The sequence below is a fragment of the Chamaea fasciata genome, unplaced genomic scaffold, assembly GCF_029207755.1.
Source record: "Chamaea fasciata isolate MVZ Bird 193981 ecotype frontalis unplaced genomic scaffold, bChaFas1.0.hap1 SCAF_174, whole genome shotgun sequence".
Classification (NCBI taxonomy): Eukaryota; Metazoa; Chordata; class Aves; order Passeriformes; family Sylviidae; genus Chamaea; species Chamaea fasciata.
In genome coordinates, this window is record NW_027094259.1 from 126,272 (window position 1) to 145,177 (window position 18,906).

General features: G+C 63.3%; 1 protein-coding gene across 1 annotated transcript in view; it reads right to left on the reverse strand.

Annotated features, from left to right (window-relative positions):
• LOC136304775 (adhesion G protein-coupled receptor L1-like) overlaps window positions 1-16,442 on the reverse strand; it is a 31,477-nt gene extending 15,035 nt beyond the window's left edge. Inside the window, exons 1-9 of the mRNA XM_066208224.1 lie at window positions 15,076-16,442; window positions 14,033-14,422; window positions 13,249-13,352; window positions 11,905-12,090; window positions 10,278-10,316; window positions 8,641-8,824; window positions 5,746-5,868; window positions 4,299-4,504; window positions 461-631 (exon numbers count right to left, since the gene is read on the reverse strand). Coding sequence (XP_066064321.1) covers window positions 461-631; window positions 4,299-4,504; window positions 5,746-5,868; window positions 8,641-8,824; window positions 10,278-10,316; window positions 11,905-12,090; window positions 13,249-13,352; window positions 14,033-14,422; window positions 15,076-16,423 — 2,751 coding nt within the window. The 5' untranslated portion in view covers window positions 16,424-16,442. The remainder of the gene's footprint in view (window positions 1-460; window positions 632-4,298; window positions 4,505-5,745; window positions 5,869-8,640; window positions 8,825-10,277; window positions 10,317-11,904; window positions 12,091-13,248; window positions 13,353-14,032; window positions 14,423-15,075) is intronic.
• Between the last annotated feature and the right edge of the window lie 2,464 nt (window positions 16,443-18,906).

Sequence of the window (18,906 nt, forward strand, 5' to 3'; positions counted from 1 at the left end):
CAGGGTATCTCAGGTGTCCCCAGGTGTGCCCAGGTGTATCTCAGGTGTCCCCAGGTATATCTCAGGTGTATCCAGGTGTCCCCAGGTGTATCTCAGGTGCCCCCAGGTGTCCCCAGGTGTATCTCAGGGTATCTCAGGTGTCCCCAGGTGTACCCAGATGTATCTCAGGGTATCTCAGGTGTCCCCAGGTGTATCTCAGGGTATCTCAGGTGTGCCCAGGTGTCCCCAGGTGTATCTCAGGTGTATCCAGGTGTCCCCAGGTGTATCCCAGGTGTACCCAGGTGTATCCCAGGTGTCCCCAGGTGTATCTCAGGTGTATCCCAGGTATATCTCAGGTGTATCCAGGTGTCCCCAGGTGTATCTCAGGTGTCCCCAGGTGTGCCCAGGTGTATCTCAGGTGTATCCAGGTATATCTCAGGTGTATCCAGGTGTATCCCGGGTGTGCCCAGGTGTGACTCACGCTCTGTGTCCGTGCCATGAGCAGGGCGAAGTTGGTCAGGTGGCTGCAGGCGCACGAGCTGTGCGTGCCGTTGGAGCGCAGCAGGCGGCAGCCCTGGCTCGACCAGTGTCCGGCCATGGAGCGCTCCGAGTAGTTCCAGAAGGAGCAGTTGGCCCCAAAGTGGTTCTTGGTCTGGGACGGGGGGACACGGGGCTCAGGGGGGTCCCGGGGGGGTCCCAGGGGGTCCCGGAGGGTCCCGGAGGGTCCCAGGGGTGTCCCAAGGACAGGGAGAGGGGCCCAATCCTAGTAATCCCAGAAGTTGTTCTCAAAGCGGTTCCTGGCCTGGGGCTCTGGGTGGGAAATGAGGCGTCCCGGGGGGACTTGGGGATCTCGGGGGGAGGATTTTGGGGGGTCCCGAGTGGTTCCCAAGTCCTAGGTGGGTTTTGGGGGGCTCTGGACAGGGTTTGGGATGTCCTGGGTGGGTTTCTGAGGGCCCCGGGGGTCCCACCCTGAGGTGGGGCCTGCAGAGGTTCTGGATGTCCCAGGGACGGGAATTGGGATGGCTGGGACCAGTTTTGAGGGTCTGGGAGGGTGGTTGGGGGCTCAAGGTGGGGTTTTGGGGGCTCAAGGTGGGGTTTTGGGGGCTCAGGGCAGGTTTTGGGGGCTCAGAGCAGGTTTTGGGGGCTCAAGGTGGGGTTTTGGGGGCTCAGGGCAGGTTTTGGGGGGCTCAGAGCAGGTTTTGGGGGCTCAGAGCAGGTTTTGGGGGCTCAGGGCAGGTTTTGGGGGGCTCAGAGCAGGTTTTGGGGGCTCAGAGCAGGTTTTGGGGGCTCAAGGTGGGGTTTTGGGGGCTCAGGGCAGGTTTTGGGGGGCTCAGAGCAGGTTTTGGGGGGCTCAGGGCAGGTTTTGGGGGCTCAGGGCGGGTTTTGGGGCTCAGAGCAGGTTTTGGGGGGCTCAGGGCAGGTTTTGGGGGCTCAGGGCAGGTTTTGGGGCTCAGAGCAGGTTTTGGGGGGCTCAGGGCAGGTTTTGGGGGCTCAGGGCAGGTTTTGGGGCTCAGGGCAGGTTTTGGGGGCTCAGAGCAGGTTTTGGGGCTCAGGGCAGGTTTTGGGGGGCTCAGAGCAGGTTTTGGGGGCTCAGAGCAGGTTTTGGGGGGCTCAGAGCAGGTTTTGGGGCTCAGGGCAGGTTTTGGGGGGCTCAGGGCAGGTTTTGGGGCTCAGGGCAGGTTTTGGGGGGCTCAGAGCAGGTTTTGGGGGCTCAGAGCAGGTTTTGGGGGGCTCAGAGCAGGTTTTGGGGCTCAGGGCAGGTTTTGGGGGGCTCAGAGCAGGTTTTGGGGGGCTCAGGGCAGGTTTGGGGGGCTCAGGGCAGGTTTTGGGGCTCAGAGCAGGTTTTGGGGGCTCAGGGCAGGTTTTGGGGGGCTCAGGGCAGGTTTGGGGGGCTCAGGGCAGGTTTTGGGGGCTCAGAGCAGGTTTTGGGGGGCCCAGAGCAGGTTTGGGGGGCCCAGAGCAGGTTTTGGGGGGCTCAGGGCAGGTTTTGGGGGCTCAGAGCAGGTTTTGGGGGCTCAGAGCAGGTTTTGGGGGCTCAGGGCAGGTTTTGGGGGGCTCAGGGCAGGTTTTGGGGGCTCAGAGCAGGTTTTGGGGGCTCAGGGCAGGTTTTGGGGCTCAGGGCAGGTTTTGGGGGGCTCAGAGCAGGTTTTGGGGGGCTCAGGGCAGGTTTTGGGGGCTCAGAGCAGGTTTTGGGGGCTCAGGGCAGGTTTTGGGGGGCTCAGGGCAGGTTTTGGGGGGCTCAGGGCAGGTTTTGGGGGGCTCAGGGCAGGTTTTGGGGGCTCAGGGCAGGTTTTGGGGGGCTCAGAGCAGGTTTTGGGGCTCAGAGCAGGTTTTGGGGGGCTCAGGGCAGGTTTTGGGGGCTCAGGGCAGGTTTTGGGGGCTCAGGGCAGGTTTTGGGGGGCTCAGAGCAGGTTTTTGGGGCTCAGAGCAGGTTTTGGGGGGCTCAGGGCAGGTTTTGGGGGCTCAGGGCAGGTTTTGGGGGCTCAGGGCAGGTTTTGGGGGCTCAGAGCAGGTTTTGGGGTCTCAGGGCAGGTTTTGGGGGCTCAGGGCAGGTTTTGGGGGCTCAGGGCAGGTTTTGGGGCTCAGAGCAGGTTTTGGGGGCTCAGGGCAGGTTTTGGGGCTCAGAGCAGGTTTTGGGGGCTCAGAGCAGGTTTTGGGGGGCTCAGAGCAGGTTTTGGGGCTCAGGGCAGGTTTTGGGGGGCTCAGAGCAGGTTTTGGGGTTCAGGGCAGGTTTTGGGGGGCTCAGGGTGGGGTTTTGGGGGGGCTCAGGGCAGGTTTTGGGGCTCAGGGCAGGTTTTGGGGGGCTCAGGGCAGGTTTTGGGGGTCAGGGCAGGTTTTGGGGGGCTCAGAGCAGGTTTTGGGGGGCTCAGGGCAGGTTTTGGGGGGCTCAGAGCAGGTTTTGGGGCTCAGAGCAGGTTTTGGGGGGCTCAGGGCAGGTTTTGGGGGGCTCAGGGCAGGTTTTGGGGCTCAGAGCAGGTTTTGGGGGGCTCAGGGCAGGTTTTGGGGGGCTCAGAGCAGGTTTTGGGGGTCAGGGCAGGTTTTGGGGGGCTCAGGGCAGGTTTTGGGGGCTCAGGGCAGGTTTTGGGGGGCTCAGAGCAGGTTTTGGGGCTCAGGGCAGGTTTTGGGGCTCAGGGCAGGTTTTGGGGGGCTCAGGGCAGGTTTTGGGGGCTCAGGGCAGGTTTTGGGGCTCAGAGCAGGTTTTGGGGCTCAGGGCAGGTTTTGGGGGCTCAGGGCAGGTTTTGGGGCTCAGGGCAGGTTTTGGGGCTCAGGGCAGGTTTTGGGGGGCTCAGAGCAGGTTTTGGGGGGCTCAGGGCAGGTTTTGGGGCTCAGGGCAGGTTTTGGGGGGCTCAGAGCAGGTTTTGGGGGGCTCAGGGCAGGTTTTGGGGGCTCAGGGCAGGTTTTGGGGGGCTCAGGGCAGGTTTTGGGGGGCTCAGAGCAGGTTTTGGGGGCTCAGGGCAGGTTTTGGGGGGCTCAGGGCAGGTTTTGGGGGCTCAGGGCAGGTTTTGGGGCTCAGGGCAGGTTTTGGGGTGCTCAGGGCAGGTTTTGGGGGGCTCAGGGCAGGTTTTGGGGGCTCAGGGCAGGTTTTGGGGGGCTCAGAGCAGGTTTTGGGGCTCAGAGCAGGTTTTGGGGGCTCAGAGCAGGTTTTGGGGGGCTCAGGGCAGGTTTTGGGGGGCTCAGGGCAGGTTTTGGGGCTCAGGGCAGGTTTTGGGGGCTCAGAGCAGGTTTTGGGGGGCTCAGGGCAGGTTTTGGGGGGCTCAGAGCAGGTTTTGGGGGCTCAGGGCAGGTTTTGGGGGGCTCAGGGCAGGTTTTGGGGGGCTCAGGGCAGGTTTTGGGGGGCTCAGAGCAGGTTTTGGGGGCTCAGGGCAGGTTTTGGGGGCTCAGAGCAGGTTTTGGGGGCTCAGAGCAGGTTTTGGGGCTCAGAGCAGGTTTTGGGGGCTCAGGGCAGGTTTTGGGGCTCAGGGCAGGTTTTGGGGGCTCAGGGCAGGTTTTGGGGGCTCAGGGCAGGTTTTGGGGCTCAGGGCAGGTTTTGGGGGCTCAGGGCAGGTTTTGGGGCTCAGGGCAGGTTTTGGGGCTCAGGGCAGGTTTTGGGGGCTCAGGGCAGGTTTTGGGGCTCAGAGCAGGTTTTGGGGGGCTCAGGGCAGGTTTTGGGGGATTCAGAGCAGGTTTTGGGGGCTCAGAGCAGGTTTTGGGGGCTCAGAGCAGGTTTTGGGGGCTCAGAGCAGGTTTTGGGGGGCTCAGGGCAGGTTTTGGGGGCTCAGGGCAGGTTTTGGGGGGCTCAGGACAGGTTTTGGGGCTCAGAGCAGGTTTTTGGGGCTCACCTCCAGGTGGGGCAGGGTGAAGACCACGGGGTCCCGCAGGAAGACCCTGCTGGACTCCTTGTTGATGGAGGCGGCGATCACCTGGGAGTTGACGACGAGCTGGGGGGCGCGGGGCCCCCCGTCCCCCCCCAGGCGCACGGTGGCGTTCTCGGTGGGCAGGAACAGCCCCAGGTTGTTGTACAGGATGAAGACCACCTTCACCACCCCTGGGGGACAGCGGCTCAGAGACGCCCCAAAAACACCCCAAATCACCCCAAAAACACCCCAAACACCCCAAAACCACCCCAAATCACCCCAAAACACCCCAAAACACCCCAAAACACCTCAAATCACCCCAAAACACCCCAAAACACCCCAAAACACCTCAAATCACCCCAAAAACACCCGAAAACACCTCAAATCACCCCAAAACACCCCAAAACACCCCAAAACACCTCAAATCACCCCAAAAACACCCGAAAACACCCCAAACACCCCAAAACACCTCAAATCACCCCAAAACACCTCAAATCACCCTAAAAACACCCCAAAACACCCCAAACCCCCCAAAACACCTCAAATCACCCCAAAACACCCCAAAACACCCCAAACACCCCAAAACACCTCAAATCACCCTAAAAACACCCCAAAACACCCCAAAACACCTCAAATCACCCTAAAAACACCCCAAAACACCCCAAACACTCCAAAACACCTCAAATCACCCCAAAACACCCCAAAACACCCCAAAACACCTCAAATCACCCCAAAACGCCCCAAACACCCCAAAACACCTCAAATCACCCCAAAACGCCCCAAACACCCCAAAACACCTCAAATCACCCTAAAAACACCCCAAAACACCCCAAAACACCCCAAAACACCCCAAAACACCTCAAATCACCACAAATTACCCCAAAACACTGCAAATCACCCTAAAACATCCTAAAACATCCCAAAACATCCCAAAACACCTGAAAACACCCCAAACACCCCAAAACACCTCAAATCACCACAAATTACCCCAAAACACCCCAAAACACCCTAAAAACATCCCAAAAGACCCCAAAACATCCCAAAACACCTCAAATCACCCCAAAAGACCCCAAAACACCCCAAACCCCCCAAAACACCTCAAATCACCCCAAAACACCCCAAAACACCTCAAATCACCACAAATTACCCCAAAACACTGCAAGTCACCCTAAAAACATCCCAAAACATCCCAAAACACCTCAAATCACCCTAAAAACACCCCAAAACACCTCAAATCACCACAAATTACCCCAAAACGCCCCAAAACACCTCAAATCACCCCAAAAGACCCCAAAACATCCCAAAACACCCAGAGCCCTCTTCCCATCCTGCTGCTCTGTTTGGGGGCGCTCTGGGTGCCCCAAACCCTGGACCCCCAAAACCCGGGGGACCCCCTGAACCCCCCCCGGACCCCCAAACGCTCCCCCCTCACCGTTCCTGCTGTTCTGTTTGAGGGTGCTGGCCGAGAGCTGGATGGAGCCGTCGCCCCCCAACTCCTGCGGGAACACGAGCTCCTGCAGCGGGCCCTCGGTGTTCAACACCGACACCTCCAGAACTGGGGGAAAAATGGGAAAAAACCGATGGAAAACATGGAAAAACGCAGGAAACGCGAGCTCCTGCAGCGGGCCCTCGGTGTTCAACACCGACACCTCCAGAACTGGGGGAAAAACGGGAAAAAAATCATGGAAAACATGGAAAAACACAGGAAACGCGAGCTCCTGCAGCGGGCCCTCGGTGTTCAACACCGACACCTCCAGAACTGGGGGAAAAATGGGAAAAAACCGATGGAAAACATGGAAAAACACAGGAAACGCGAGCTCCTGCAGCGGGCCCTCGGTGTTCAACACCGACACCTCCAGAACTGGGGGAAAAACGGGAAAAAATTCATGGAAAACATGGAAAAACACAGGAAACGTGAGCTCCTGCAGCGGGCCCTCGGTGTTCAACACCGACACCTCCAGAACTGGGGGAAAAACGGGAAAAAACCCATGGAAAACATGGAAAAACGCAGGAAACGCGAGCTCCTGCAGCGGGCCCTCGGTGTTCAGCACCGACACCTCCAGAACTGGGGGAAAAACGGGAAAAAATTCATGGAAAACATGGAAAAACACAGGAAACGCGAGCTCCTGCAGCGGGCCCTCGGTGTTCAACACCGACACCTCCAGAACTGGGGGAAAAATGGGAAAAATTCATGGAAAACATGGAAAAACACAGGAGACGCGAGCTCCTGCAGCGGGCCCTCGGTGTTCAACACCGACACCTCCAGAACTGGGGGAAAAATGGGAAAAAACCGATGGAAAACATGGAAAAACACAGGAAACGCGAGCTCCTGCAGTGGGCCCTCGGTGTTCAACACCGACACCTCCAGAACTGGGGGAAAAATGGGAAAAAACCGATGGAAAACATGGAAAAACACAGGAAACGCGAGCTCCTGCAGCGGGCCCTCGGTGTTCAACACCGACACCTCCAGAACTGGGGGAAAAACGGGAAAAAATTCATGGAAAACATGGAAAAACACAGGAAACGCGAGCTCCTGCAGCGGGCCCTCGGTGTTCAACACCGACACCTCCAGAACTGGGGGAAAAATGGGAAAAATTCATGGAGAATGGAGAAAAACCATGAGTAATAGGGAAAAAACATGGGAAACAGGAAAAAAGACATGGGAAATAGGGAAAATAACATGGAAAACATAGGAAAAACCATGGGAAATAGAGAAAAAAAATGGAAAATATGGAAAAATAGGGAAAACACGAGCTCCTGGAACGGCCCCTTGGTATTCGGCAGAGGCAGCACCAGCAGTGATGGAAAACATGGGAAAAAACCCATGGAGAATATGGGAAAAGCCATGGAAAATATGGGAAAACCAAGGAAAATATGGAAAAACCATGGAAAGCACGAGTTCCTGGAGCAGCTTCTGGCTGTACAGCACTGACACGTCCGGCACTGAGGGAAGCAGGGAAAAAGCCACGGGAAATGTGGAAAAACCATGGAAAATACGGAAAAACCATGGAAAATGTGGAAAAACCGTGGGAAATATGGGAAAACCATGGAAAATACGGAAAAACCACGGAAAATGTGGAAAAACCATGGGAAATGTGGAAAAACCATGGGAAATATGGGAAAACCAAGGAAAATGTGGAAAAACCATGGGAAATGTGGAAAAACCACAGAAAATATGGAAAAAAAAAACATGGAAAAACCACGGGAATTGCAGAAAACTGCGGAAAACACGAGCTCCTGGAGCGGCCCCTCGGGGCCGGGCGCCGACACCTCCAGCGCTGATGGAAAACGCGGAAAAAACGTGGAAAATACGGAAATAACACCGGGAGGGGGGAAAAAAATGGAAAACATGGAAAAAGCTGAGACCCTCGAGCTCGGAGAGTTTGGGTGGGGGTCCCCGGGCGGGGGTCGGGGGTCGGGGGATGAGCCAGGGAGGGAACGGGGGGTGGGGGAGACCCCGGGGGAGCCCCTCGATGTCCCGGGGACGGGGGTGGGGCTGGGGGGCCGCAGGGAGGGGACGGGGTGGGGGGCCCGGGGGGGATCGGGGGTTTGGGGGGTCCCAGGGTTTGGGGTCGGGGGGTTCCAGATGTTTGGGGGGGGGAGTCCGGGGGGTTTGGGAGGGGTTCCCAGGGGTTTTGGGGGTCCCGGGGGTTTGGGGTCTGGGTGGGGGTTCCTGGGGGTTTGGGTGAGGGTGGAGGTTTGTTGGGGGTCCCGGGTGTTTGCTGGGGGTCCCGGGGGTTTGGAGGTTTGGGTGAGGGTCTCGGGGTTTGTTGGGGGTCCTGGCTGTTTGGGGGGTCCCGCTGTTTGGGGGGTCCCGGTGTTTCGAGGGTCCCAGTGTTTCGGGGGTCCCGGTTGTTTCGGGGGTCTCAGGTGTTTGTTTGGGGGGTCCCAGTGTTCTGGGGGTCCTGGTGTCTGGGGGGGTCCCAGGTGTTTGTTCTGGGGGTCCTGGTGTCTGGGGGGGTCCCGGGTGTTTGTTTTGGGGGTCCCGGTGTCTGGGGGGTCCCGGGTGTTTGTTCGGGGGGTCCCGGTGTCTGGGGGGTCCCGGGTGTTTGTTTTGGGGGTCCCGGTGTCTGGGGGGTCCCGGGTGTTTGTTCGGGGGGTCCCGGTGTCTGGGGGGTCCCGGGTGTTTGTTCGGGGGGGTCCCGGTGTCTGGGGGGTCCCGGGTGTTTGTTCTGGGGGTCCCGGTGTCTGGGGGGTCCCGGGTGTTTGTTCGGGGGGTCCCGGTGTCTGGGGGGTCCCGGGTGTTTGTTCGGGGGGGTCCCGGTGTCTGGGGGGTCCCGGGTGTTTGTTCGGGGGGTCCCGGTGTCTGGGGGGTCCCGGGGCTGACCCAGGTTCTGCCGGGCGGCCAGGAAGCGCGCGGGCTCCTTGACGTTGTCGGCCAGCAGGAAGGCGCCCTCCTCGAGCACGTCGAGCAGCATGGTGGCCGTGTGCGCCTGCTCCGAGCCGTTCATGTCGCGCCACGACTCCAGCGCCTCGGGCCGCAGCAGGTTATCCACCGCCTCCACCACGGCCTGGGGATGGGCGGGGCCAGGCTGGGACACGCCCCCAGACACACCCACCACCCACCGCCTCCAACACGGCCTGGGGATGGGCGGGGCCAGGCTGGGACACGCCCCCAGACACACCCACCACCCACCGCCTCCACCACGGCCTGGGGATGGGCGGGGCCAGGCTGGGACACGCCCCCAGACACACCCACCACCCACCGCCTCCAACACGGCCTGGGGATGGGCGGGGCCAGGGTGGGACACGCCCCCAGACACACCCACCACCCACTGCCTCCAACACGGCCTGGAGATGGGTGGGGCCAGGGTGGGACACGCCCCCAGACACACCCACCACCCACCGCCTCCACCATGGCCTGGGGATGGGCGGGGCCAGGGTGGGATACGCCCCCAGACACACCCACCACCCACCGCCTCCAACACGGCCTGGGGATGGGCGGGGCCAGGGTGGGACACGCCCACAGACACACCCACCACCCACTGCCTCCACCACGGCCTGGGGATGGGCGGGGCCAGGGTGGGATACGCCCCCAGACACACCCACCACCCACCGCCTCCAACACGGCCTGGGGATGGGCGGGGCCAGGGTGGGAGACGCCCCCCAGGCACACCCACCACCCACCGCCTCCAACACGGCCTGGGGATGGGCGGGGCCAGGGTGGGAGACGCCCCCCAGAAACACCCACCACCCACCGTGTCCACCACGGCCTGGGGGCGGGGCCAGGGTGGGACACACCCACAGACACGGCTGGGGACACATCCAAATGAACACACCCAGGGACACGCCCACAGACACGCCCAGGGACACACCCAATCCCAGGGCCTCCACCACAGCCAGAGTGCGCCACAGGGCGGCGTGGGGCTGGGTCACGCCCCGGGGCCACGCCCATGGGACACACCCAAGGGACACGCCCAAGACAGACACGCCCAGGGGACACACCCGAGTGACGCGGCCAAAGGGACACGCCCCAGTGCTGTGTGCACCTGGAACAGGCCCCGCCCACTGACAGCCCTGCCCCAGGTGTGCAGCACTGCCCTGGGCGTGGCCGGGTCCAACCCCAGGGACACGCCCACAAAGAGACCACACCCATGAGACACGCCCACACAGAGAGACTGCACCCACGGGACACACCCAGCCCAACAGGCCACGCCCACCGAGACCAACCACACCCACAGGACTGTCCAGCCGGGGTCCGCCCATCATCACTAAGCCCCACCCACCACTAAACCTCCCTAATCGCCAGACCCTGCCCTTGCTGACCACACCCATTTCCTGAAGCCCCGCCCACCTGAGGTAATCTGTTCAAGCCACACCCATGCAGGCTCCACCCCTCCCACCCACCAAAACAAGCCACACCCATTTAATGACTCAGCCCCGCCCACCACACCCTCACCACACCCACACAAGCCCCTCCCATCGCTCGTGGCCACGCCCCCTGAAGGCCACGCCCCCCCTCACCTTGATGTAATCCTTGCAGGTTCGCTCCCGCTTGTGCATCTGGGCGGGGACAAGAAAATGGGGAGGGGTCACCCAGTGAGGGGGAGGGGCCCCAAAACCTGCACCGGGGGCACCCCAAAATCCGGAACAGGATCCCCTCAAAATCCGGAACAGGATCCCCCCAAATCCTGAACAGGATCCCCCCCAAAATCCGGAACAGGATCCCCTCAAAATCCGGAACAGGATCCCCCCAAATCCTGAACAGGATCCCCCCCAAAATCCTGAACAGGATCCGCCAAAATCCTGAACAGGATCCCTCAAATTCCACAACAGGATCCCCCAAATTCCACAACAGGATCCCCCAAATTCCACAACAGGATCCCCCAAATTCTGGAACAGGATCCGCCAAATTCTGGAACAGGATCCTCCAAAATCCGGAACACGATCCCCCCAAAATCCGGAACAAGATCCCCCCAAATTCCGAGGAGGGGGCGCCCCCAGCCCAGGGCGGAACAACCCCGGAATTCAGGGCAGGACCCCAAAACTCGGGCCAGGACACCCCAAAACCTGGGGCCGGAGCAGCTCAGAGTTTGGGGTGGAATTCTGGGGGGCAGGGGCACCCCGAAATCGGGGAAACTTGTGTTTTTTCCGAAGGAATTTTGGGGAAAACTGAGGAATTTTGGGAGGGTTTTGGCAGATTTGAGGGAATTTGGGGTGGGGGGGGGGAGATTTGGGGGAATTTTGGGGGCGTTTTGGTGAATTTTGGGAGGATTTTGGAGGAATTGGAGTTTTTCGAGGGAGATTTGGGGGCATTCGGAAAGATTTGGGGAGGACTGGGGGGGATTTGAGGGAATTTCGGGGATTTTTTGGGGGAAACTCGGGGGAGGATTTGGGATTTGGGGAGGGATTTGGGATTTTGGGGGGATTTGGGATTTTGGGGAGGATTTCAGGAGATTTTGGGGGGGTTTCAGAAGGGATTTGGGAATTTTGGGGGAATTCGGGCGGTTTTCGGGGGCAGTTTTGGGGAATTGGGGGATTTTAGGGGCATTTTCAGAAAGTATTAGGGAATCTGGGGGACGATTTGGAATTTCGGGGGGGGGGGATTTCAGGAGATTTTGGAGGAGGGAGGGTTTCACACGGGATTTGGGAATGTTGGGGGCAATTTTTGGGGGGATTTTGGGTCAATTTTGGCATTTGGGGGGGGAGTCTGGGGGTCAATTTCGGCGTTTTGGGGGGATTTCGGGGGTCAATTTTGGCATTTTGGGGAGATTTTGGGTCAATTTTGGCGTTTTGGAGAGTTTGGGGTCAATTTTGGCAGTTAGGGGAGTTTGGGGGTCAATTTTGGCATTTGGGGGGGTGTTGGGGGTCAATTTTGGCATTTTGGGGGGATTTTGGGTCAATTTTGGCATTTGGGGGGGGTGTTGGGGGTCAATTTTGGTGTTTTGGCGAGTTTGGGCTCAATTTGGAGCCTTTTGAGGAGGGAGTTTTGGGGTCAATTTTGGCGTTCTGAGGGAATTTCAGGGGCGAGTTTTAGAGGGCATTGAGGAATTTTCGGGCCGACTCCCCTCTGGAGTCCTGCAGCCGTGTCCCCAGCCGCCCCCAGCCGTCCCCGCCGGTCTGAACCGCCGAAGGCCGGTTTCGGGGTCACCTTGTTGTAGTTTTTGCCCGCCGACTCCCTCTCGAGCGGGCGCAGCGCCTGCAGCTGCGCGTCCAGGATGTCGAGGAGCTGCTCCAGCAGGCGCACGGCCGAGCTGACGTCCCCCGCGAACACCGGGCCCCGCGTGTGCCGCGCCAGCTCCCCCGCGATGCTGGCCGCGTTCTCCCCGCTCTTGATCTGGGGGGGCACAGCCCGAAGGTCGGGGGGGGGGTCCCCGAAATCCCCCCGAGGGTGGGAGGAGTTCCGGAGCCCCCTGAGGTCCCTCCAGACGGGGGGACACCCCCAGATCCGCCAGGGAGGGGTTTGGGGGGGCCCCGGGGTGGCTCTGGGGCGGGGGGGTCACCAATTGAGGGGGGGCCATGTTCGAGGGGTCCCCATTTGTGGGGGGTCTCCTGTGGGAGGGTTCTGGTTTTGGGGTTCCTGTTTTGGGGGGGGGGTCTCTGTTTGGGGGTCCTCCCTTGGGAAGGGTTCCAGTTTTGGGGTCCAGGTTTGGGGGGATTTCTGTTTGGGGGTGTCCCCTTTGGGGGCTCCCGGTTTTGGGGTCCCGGTTTTGGGGTTCCCTCTTTTGGGGTTCCCTGTGTTGGGGACCGGTTTGGGGGTTCCCTGATTTGGGGACCGGTTTGGGGGTCCCGGTTTTGGGGTTCCCGGTTTCGGGGTGCCGGATTTGGGGTTCCCTCTTTTGGGGTCCCGGTGTTGGGGGTTCTCTCTTTTGGGGTTCCCGGGTTTGGGGTTCCCTGTTTTGGGGTCCGATTTTGAGGTCCCGGTTTTGGGGTCCCTGTTTTGAGGTCCGGGTTTGGGGTCCCGGGTTTGGGGTCCCGGTTTTGGGGTCCGTTTTGGGGTCCCAGTTTCGGGGTTCCCGGTTTTGGGGTGCCGGTAATGGGGTTCCCTGATTTGAGGTTCCCTGTTTTGGGGTCCCGGTGTTGGGGGTTCCCTCTTTTGGGGTTCCCTGTTTTGGGATCCAGGTTTTGGGGTCCCGGTTTTGGAGTTCCCTCTTTTGGGGTCCCCTGTTTTGGGGTCTGGTTTTGGGGTTCCCTGTTTTGGGGTCCGGGTTTGCGGTCCCGGGTTTGGGGGGTCCCTGTTTTGGGGTCCCGGTTTTGGGGTCCAGTTTTGGGGTCCGGTTTTGGGGTCCCGGTTTTGGGGTCCAGTTTTGGGGTCCGGTTTTGGGGTCCGGTTTTGGGGTCCCGGTTTTGGGGTCCAGTTTTGGGGTCCGGTTTTGGGGTCCCGGTTTTGGGGTCCAGTTTTGGGGTCCGGTTTTGGGGTCCCGGGTTTGGGGTCTGGTTTTGGGGTCCAGGTTTGGGGTCCCGGTTTTGGGGTCCGGTTTTGGGGTCCCGGTACCTTCTGGGCCACCTGGTTGACCCAGGGGCTGGTGCAGTTGCTCAGGTCGGGCCCGCGCGGGTTCCACACCCCCAGCCCCAGCAGGCACTGGAAGGAGGCGATGCCTGGGGGAAAAGGGGGGCTCAGGGGGACCCCAAAACCCCCCTGGCCCCCCCACGGGCCCCACCCCGGCAGGAACTGGGGGATGATTCGGGGGCAGGGGGCACCAGCCCCAAAATCCCCCCAAATCCCTCAAATTCCCTGAATTTCCCCCGTTTACCTCGGGGGCCTTTGGGGCAGGGTCTCTCCACCCCGAGACCCCCAGTCCCCATAGACCCCTGTGCCCCCCCCAGTCCTTCCAGTGTCCCCAGTGTCCCCCCACTCCCCATTCCCAGCCCCCCCAGTCCCCCCAGTCCCCCCAATATCTCCCAGTCCTCCCCAGTCTCCCCCCCAGTGTCCCCCCCAGTGTCCCCCTAGCCCCCCCAGTCCCCCCCAGTCCCCCCAGTGTCCCCCCAGTGTCCCCCCAGTGTCCCCCCAGCCCTCCCCAGTGTCCCCCCAGTGTCTCCCCAGCCCCTCCAGTCTCCCCAGTGTCCCCCCAGTGTCCCCCTCAGTGTCCCCCCAGCCCCCCCAGTGTCCCCCCCAGTCCCCCCAGTGTCCCCCCAGTGTCCCCCCAGTCCCCATTCCCAGTCCCCCCCAGTGTCCCCCCAGTGTCCCCCCAGTGTCCCCCCAATCCCCCCAGTCTCCCCCAGTCCCCCCAGTGTCCCCCCAGTGTCCCCCCAGTGTCCCCCGCGTCCCCCCCGCTCACCTCGGGTCCCTTTGGGGCAGGGTCTCTCCACCAGCGCCCCCTGCTGGGCGGCGGGCCATTGCACCCTGCGCACCTCTCGGGCCTCGCACAGGCGCCCCCCGCCCCCCCCGGCGCCCCCCCCGGGCCCCGCGCCCCCCCCGGGCCCCCCCGGCGGGCGGCGGGAGGCGGGGGGCGGGGGCGGCGCGGCGGGGCCGCCGTTGGGGGGTCCCGGGGAGCCCCCCGGGGTGGCGGCGCTGTGCGCGGGGCCCGGGGGGGGCCCCGGGGGGGGGCCCGGCCGCGGGGTGAGGGGGCCCCGCCGGGCCGTGGGGGTGGGGTACGGGGGGGCGGCGGAGCTGGGGGGCGCCGTGGGGTGCGGGGGGGCGGCGCTGGGCGGTTCCGTCGTCACCGGGCCTGGGGGGGAGGGGGGGGGGACACAAAACCCGGGGAGGGGGGGGGGATGGGGGCGTTCAGGGCCTGAGGGACCCCCCAATTAACCCCTCCAGCCCATGTGGGGGGGCAGGGGCTGATGGGCCCCCGCCCCCCCCAAAAAATGACCCCAAGGGTCCGGGGCACAGCGGGACCCCCAAAATCAACCCGGAGGTGACCCGAGCACTTGGGGGGCCAAGAGCAAACTGGGGCACCCCCAGAGCGAACTGCGACCCCCGGGGTCCCCCCCGCGCGCTTCGGGGACCCCCAAAGGCAGCCCCCCAGGGCAGCCCCAGGCCGCACCAAAAGTTTACCTGGACCCCCGGGGCTGCCCCCCCAAAGTAAACCGGGACCCCCGGGGCTGCCCCTAAAAATCCGGGGGTCCCCCGAAGTACCGGAGGCTGCACCCCAAAAATAAACCGGGACCCCCAGGGCTCCCCCCACATGTCCGGGGCTGCACCCCGAAGTCAAGCGGCCCCCCAGGCACCAGCTGCTCCCTCCAAGGGCTCTCCGCGCCGAACCCCGCGCCCCGAACCCTGCGGCCGCCCCCCAAACCCCTCGGCCGCCCCCCGAACCCCTCGGCCGCCCCCCGAACCCCTCGCCCGCCCCCCCGAACCCCTCGGCCGGGCGCCGCTCACCGTCCCCGTCCAGCGGCGCGAAGTCGAGGCCGTAGCGCAGCAGGAAGTGGTTGTTCCACACGTAGAGCTGGTTGTCGCGGGGGTTGTAGCCCACCGAGGCCACGAACTGGTACGGGTTGGGGAAGGGCAGCGCCAGCGCCGAGCCGCGCCCGCGCCGCGTGTCGAAGGCGTAGACCAGCGCGTTGCCCAGGTGCTCCGTGTCGTCGTCCAGGTAGACGCTGCGCACCACGTAGAGCACCCCGCAGGCCATGAAGGCGTCCGAGGCGGCGCGCTTGGCATAGCCCGTCTCCCAGGTGCCCTCCAGGCGCAGCGTGTAGGGGTTCAGCTGGCTCACCACCAGCCGCCCGCCGTTGCCCTCGGTGGCGTAGATAACCCAGAGCCCCTCCTCGTCCACCGCCAGGTCGATGTCGGTCTTGCCGCCCCAGCGATAGGGCGACGTGTCGTGATAGTTGGCGGCGCCCACCACGGTCTCGCCGCTCTTGATGCGCGTCCGCAGGTCGTACTTGACGATGCTGCGGGTGCGCTCCTTGTTGTAGAAGACGGCGCCGTCGTAGACCACGAAGCCGGTGCCGTCGGCGCGGTGCGGGAGGCGGTGCGTGGCCGCGGGCCGGGCGCCCACCAGGTCGGCCCAGGAGGCGTACTCGGTGAGCGTGTCGGTGCGGTACGGCACCCAGGGCAGCACGTAGAGCCGGTCCCCCGACTGCAGCGGGTCCCGGCACCAGCCGCCGGCCTGGTGCGGAGACTCGTGCGTGGACAGCGCCGGCCCCACGCGCTGCGGGACCCCCGGGCAGACGAAAACTGCGGGAGGGGACGGGGGGACGGACAGACAGGGGGACACGGGGAGGGGGGGGATGGACACGGGGAGGGGGGGATGGACAGACAGGGGGACACGGGAAGAGTGGGGAGGGACGGACAGGGGGACACGGGGAGGGACAGGGGGACATGGGGACAGGGGGAGGGTGGGGATGGACAGAGGGACACGGGGGACAGACATGGGGACACGGTGTGGGTGGGGACAGACAGGGGGACACGGGGAGGGGGGGACACGGGGACGGACAGGGGGACACGGGTGGGGGACAGACACGGGGACACGGGGAGGGGGGGAGGGACAGACAGGGGGACACGGGGAGGGACAGGGGGACACGGGGAGAGTGGGGACAGACACGGGGACGGGGGGTGGATGGGGGGACAGACGGACACAGGGACGGACAGACGGACACGGGGATGGACACGGGGACGGTGGGGATGGACAGAGGGACACGGGTGGTTTGTGGGACAGGCGGACAGTGGGACACGGGGGGGACACGGGGGGACAGCGAGAAGAGGAGAGAAAAGAGAAGCGTCTCATCAGCCACTGGGGGGTCCCACGGGGGGGCTGGGGGGGGACCCCAACCCCGGGGGGAATTTTGGGGACCCGGGGGAGGGGGCGGGACACGGGGGAGGGGGGGGTCCTTTATCCGGGGAGGGGACAGAGGGGAGGGGACAGAACGGGGGGGCGGGGGGGTGTGGGGACACCCCGACTGTCCCCCGGCAATGGCGGGAAGGGGGGGCCGTGCCCCCCCCGCGACTCCGGGACCCCCTTTGATCTGTGGGGGGAGGGGCAGCACCCTGAGGGGGGAGGGGCAGCTCTCCTTGGGGGGAGCCCTAAATGGGGGGGGAGGGGCTCAAATCGGGGGGGGTCCCTAAATCGGGGGGGGGGCTCTTCCCCTCCCCTCCCCTCCCCCCCCACAGCCAGGGACGATCGAGCGCGACGGAGACACGGGGGGGGGGCGGGGGGGGGCTCGGGGGGGTCCCCCCGGTGCGGGGGGCGGGGTTTGGGGGGGACCCCCCCGGTTTGGGGGGCCGGGGGGCGGGGTTTGGGGGGGTCGCGCGTGGTCCCGGTGTCCGGCGCCGGCTGCAGAGAGGCTGGGGGAGAGAAACGGGGGGGTTAGAGCTGCGGGAGAGAAGGGGACACGGGGGGACACGGGGGGACACGGGGGGACACGGGGGGACCCCCGGAGCAGAGACCCTCCCCCAAAAAAACAACCCCCCCCCGCCCCCCGCGGGGTCTCTGCGCCGGGGGGGTGGGGCCGCCATGGGGGCGGGGCCAGGCCGGGACCCCCGGGGGACAGCGGGGTCCCCCCCCAGTTTCACCCCCCAAGGGACCCTGGGCTGCGGTCCCGCCCCCCCGAGCCTGGCCCCGCCCCCGTCCTGGCCCCGCCCCCGCCCGGGGCGCGGCACAGGCGGGGCGAGGGGGAGGGGCAGGGGCGGGGCACACGCGCGTGTGACTGCACAGGTGTGACTGCACAGGTGTGAGCACAGGTGTAACTGCACAGGTGTGACTGCACAGGTGTGACTGCACAGGTGTGACTGTACAGGTGTAACTGCACAGGTGTGACTATACAGGTGTGTGCACAGGTGTGTTTGTGTGCGCACAGGTGCATGTGCACGTGTGGACAGGTGTGATCACACCCCCCTGTCAGTTCTGGGGCTGCACACACCTGTGCAGTCACACACCTGTGTGAGCCCATTTACACACTGGTGTGGGCATGTGTTCACCTGGCCGTGTGCTTGCACGGGGAGGCTGTGGGTGTCTGTGCACAGGTGTGAGCACAGGTGTGAGCACAGGTGTGAGCACAGATGTGTTCAGGTGTGCCCATGTGAACAGGTATGAACACCTCCCTCAGTTCTAGGTGTGCACACACCTGTGCAGCCTCACAGACCTGTGCTCACACCTGTGGCTGTTACCTGTGCATGCTCACACAGGTGTGTGTCACTGTCACACCTGCCCAGGTGTGTGCGCGGCCCCACCTGTGCCCCGTCGCACGCGCGTGTGCAGAGGCGCGGGGGCTGCGTGTGCACGGGGGAACACCTGGGCCTGCCGCTGGATCCAGGTGTGCACGAGCACCTGAGTGTAGAGCTCAGGTGTGTACAGCTCTGGTGTGCTCAGGTGTGCTCAGCTCAGGTGTGCACAGCTCAGGTGTGCACAGCTCAGGTGACCACAGTCCCAGGTGTGCTCAGGTGTGCTCAGCTCAGGTGTGCTCAGGTGAGCACAGCCCCAGGTGTGCACAGCTCAGGTGTGCACAAGGACTGGGAACACAAAAGCCCCAGGTGTGCTCAGGCACCGATGTGCACAAGGATCCAGGTGAGCCCATCCAGGTGAGCTCATCCAGATGTGTCCAGTCAGGTGAGCCCATCCAGGTGCTCCCATCCAAGTGTGCACAGGGATCCAGGTGTGCCCATCCAGGTGAGCCCAGGTGCTCCCAGCCAGGTGTGCACAAGGATCCAGGTGTGCCCATCGAGGTGAGCCCATCCAGATGTGCCCATCCAGGTGTGCCTATCCTGGTGTGCACATGGATCCAGGTGTGCACATGGATCCAGGTGCTGCCATCCAGGTGAGCCCAGGTGTGCCCGTCCAGGTGTGCTCAAGGATCCAGGTGAGCCCAGGTGTGCCCATCCAGGTGTGCACAAGGATCCAAGTGTGCACATCAATCCAGGTGAGCCCAGGTGTGCCCATCCAGGTGTGCACAAGGATCCAGGTGAGCCCAGCCAGGTGTGCACAAGGATCCAGGTGAGCCCAGGTGTGCCCACCCAGGTGTGCACAAGGATCCAGGTGAGCCCATCCAGGTGTGCACAAGGATCCAGGTGAGCCCAGGTGTGCCCATCCGGTGTGCACAAGGATCCAGGTGAGCCCATCCAGGTGTGCCCAAGGATCCAGGTGAGCCCAGGTGTGCCCAAGGATCCAGGTGAGCCCAGGTGTGCACAAGGATCCAGGTGCTCCCATCCAGGTGAGCCCAGGTGTGCCCATCCAGGTGTGCACAAGGATCCAGGTGTGCCCATCCAGGTGTGCAC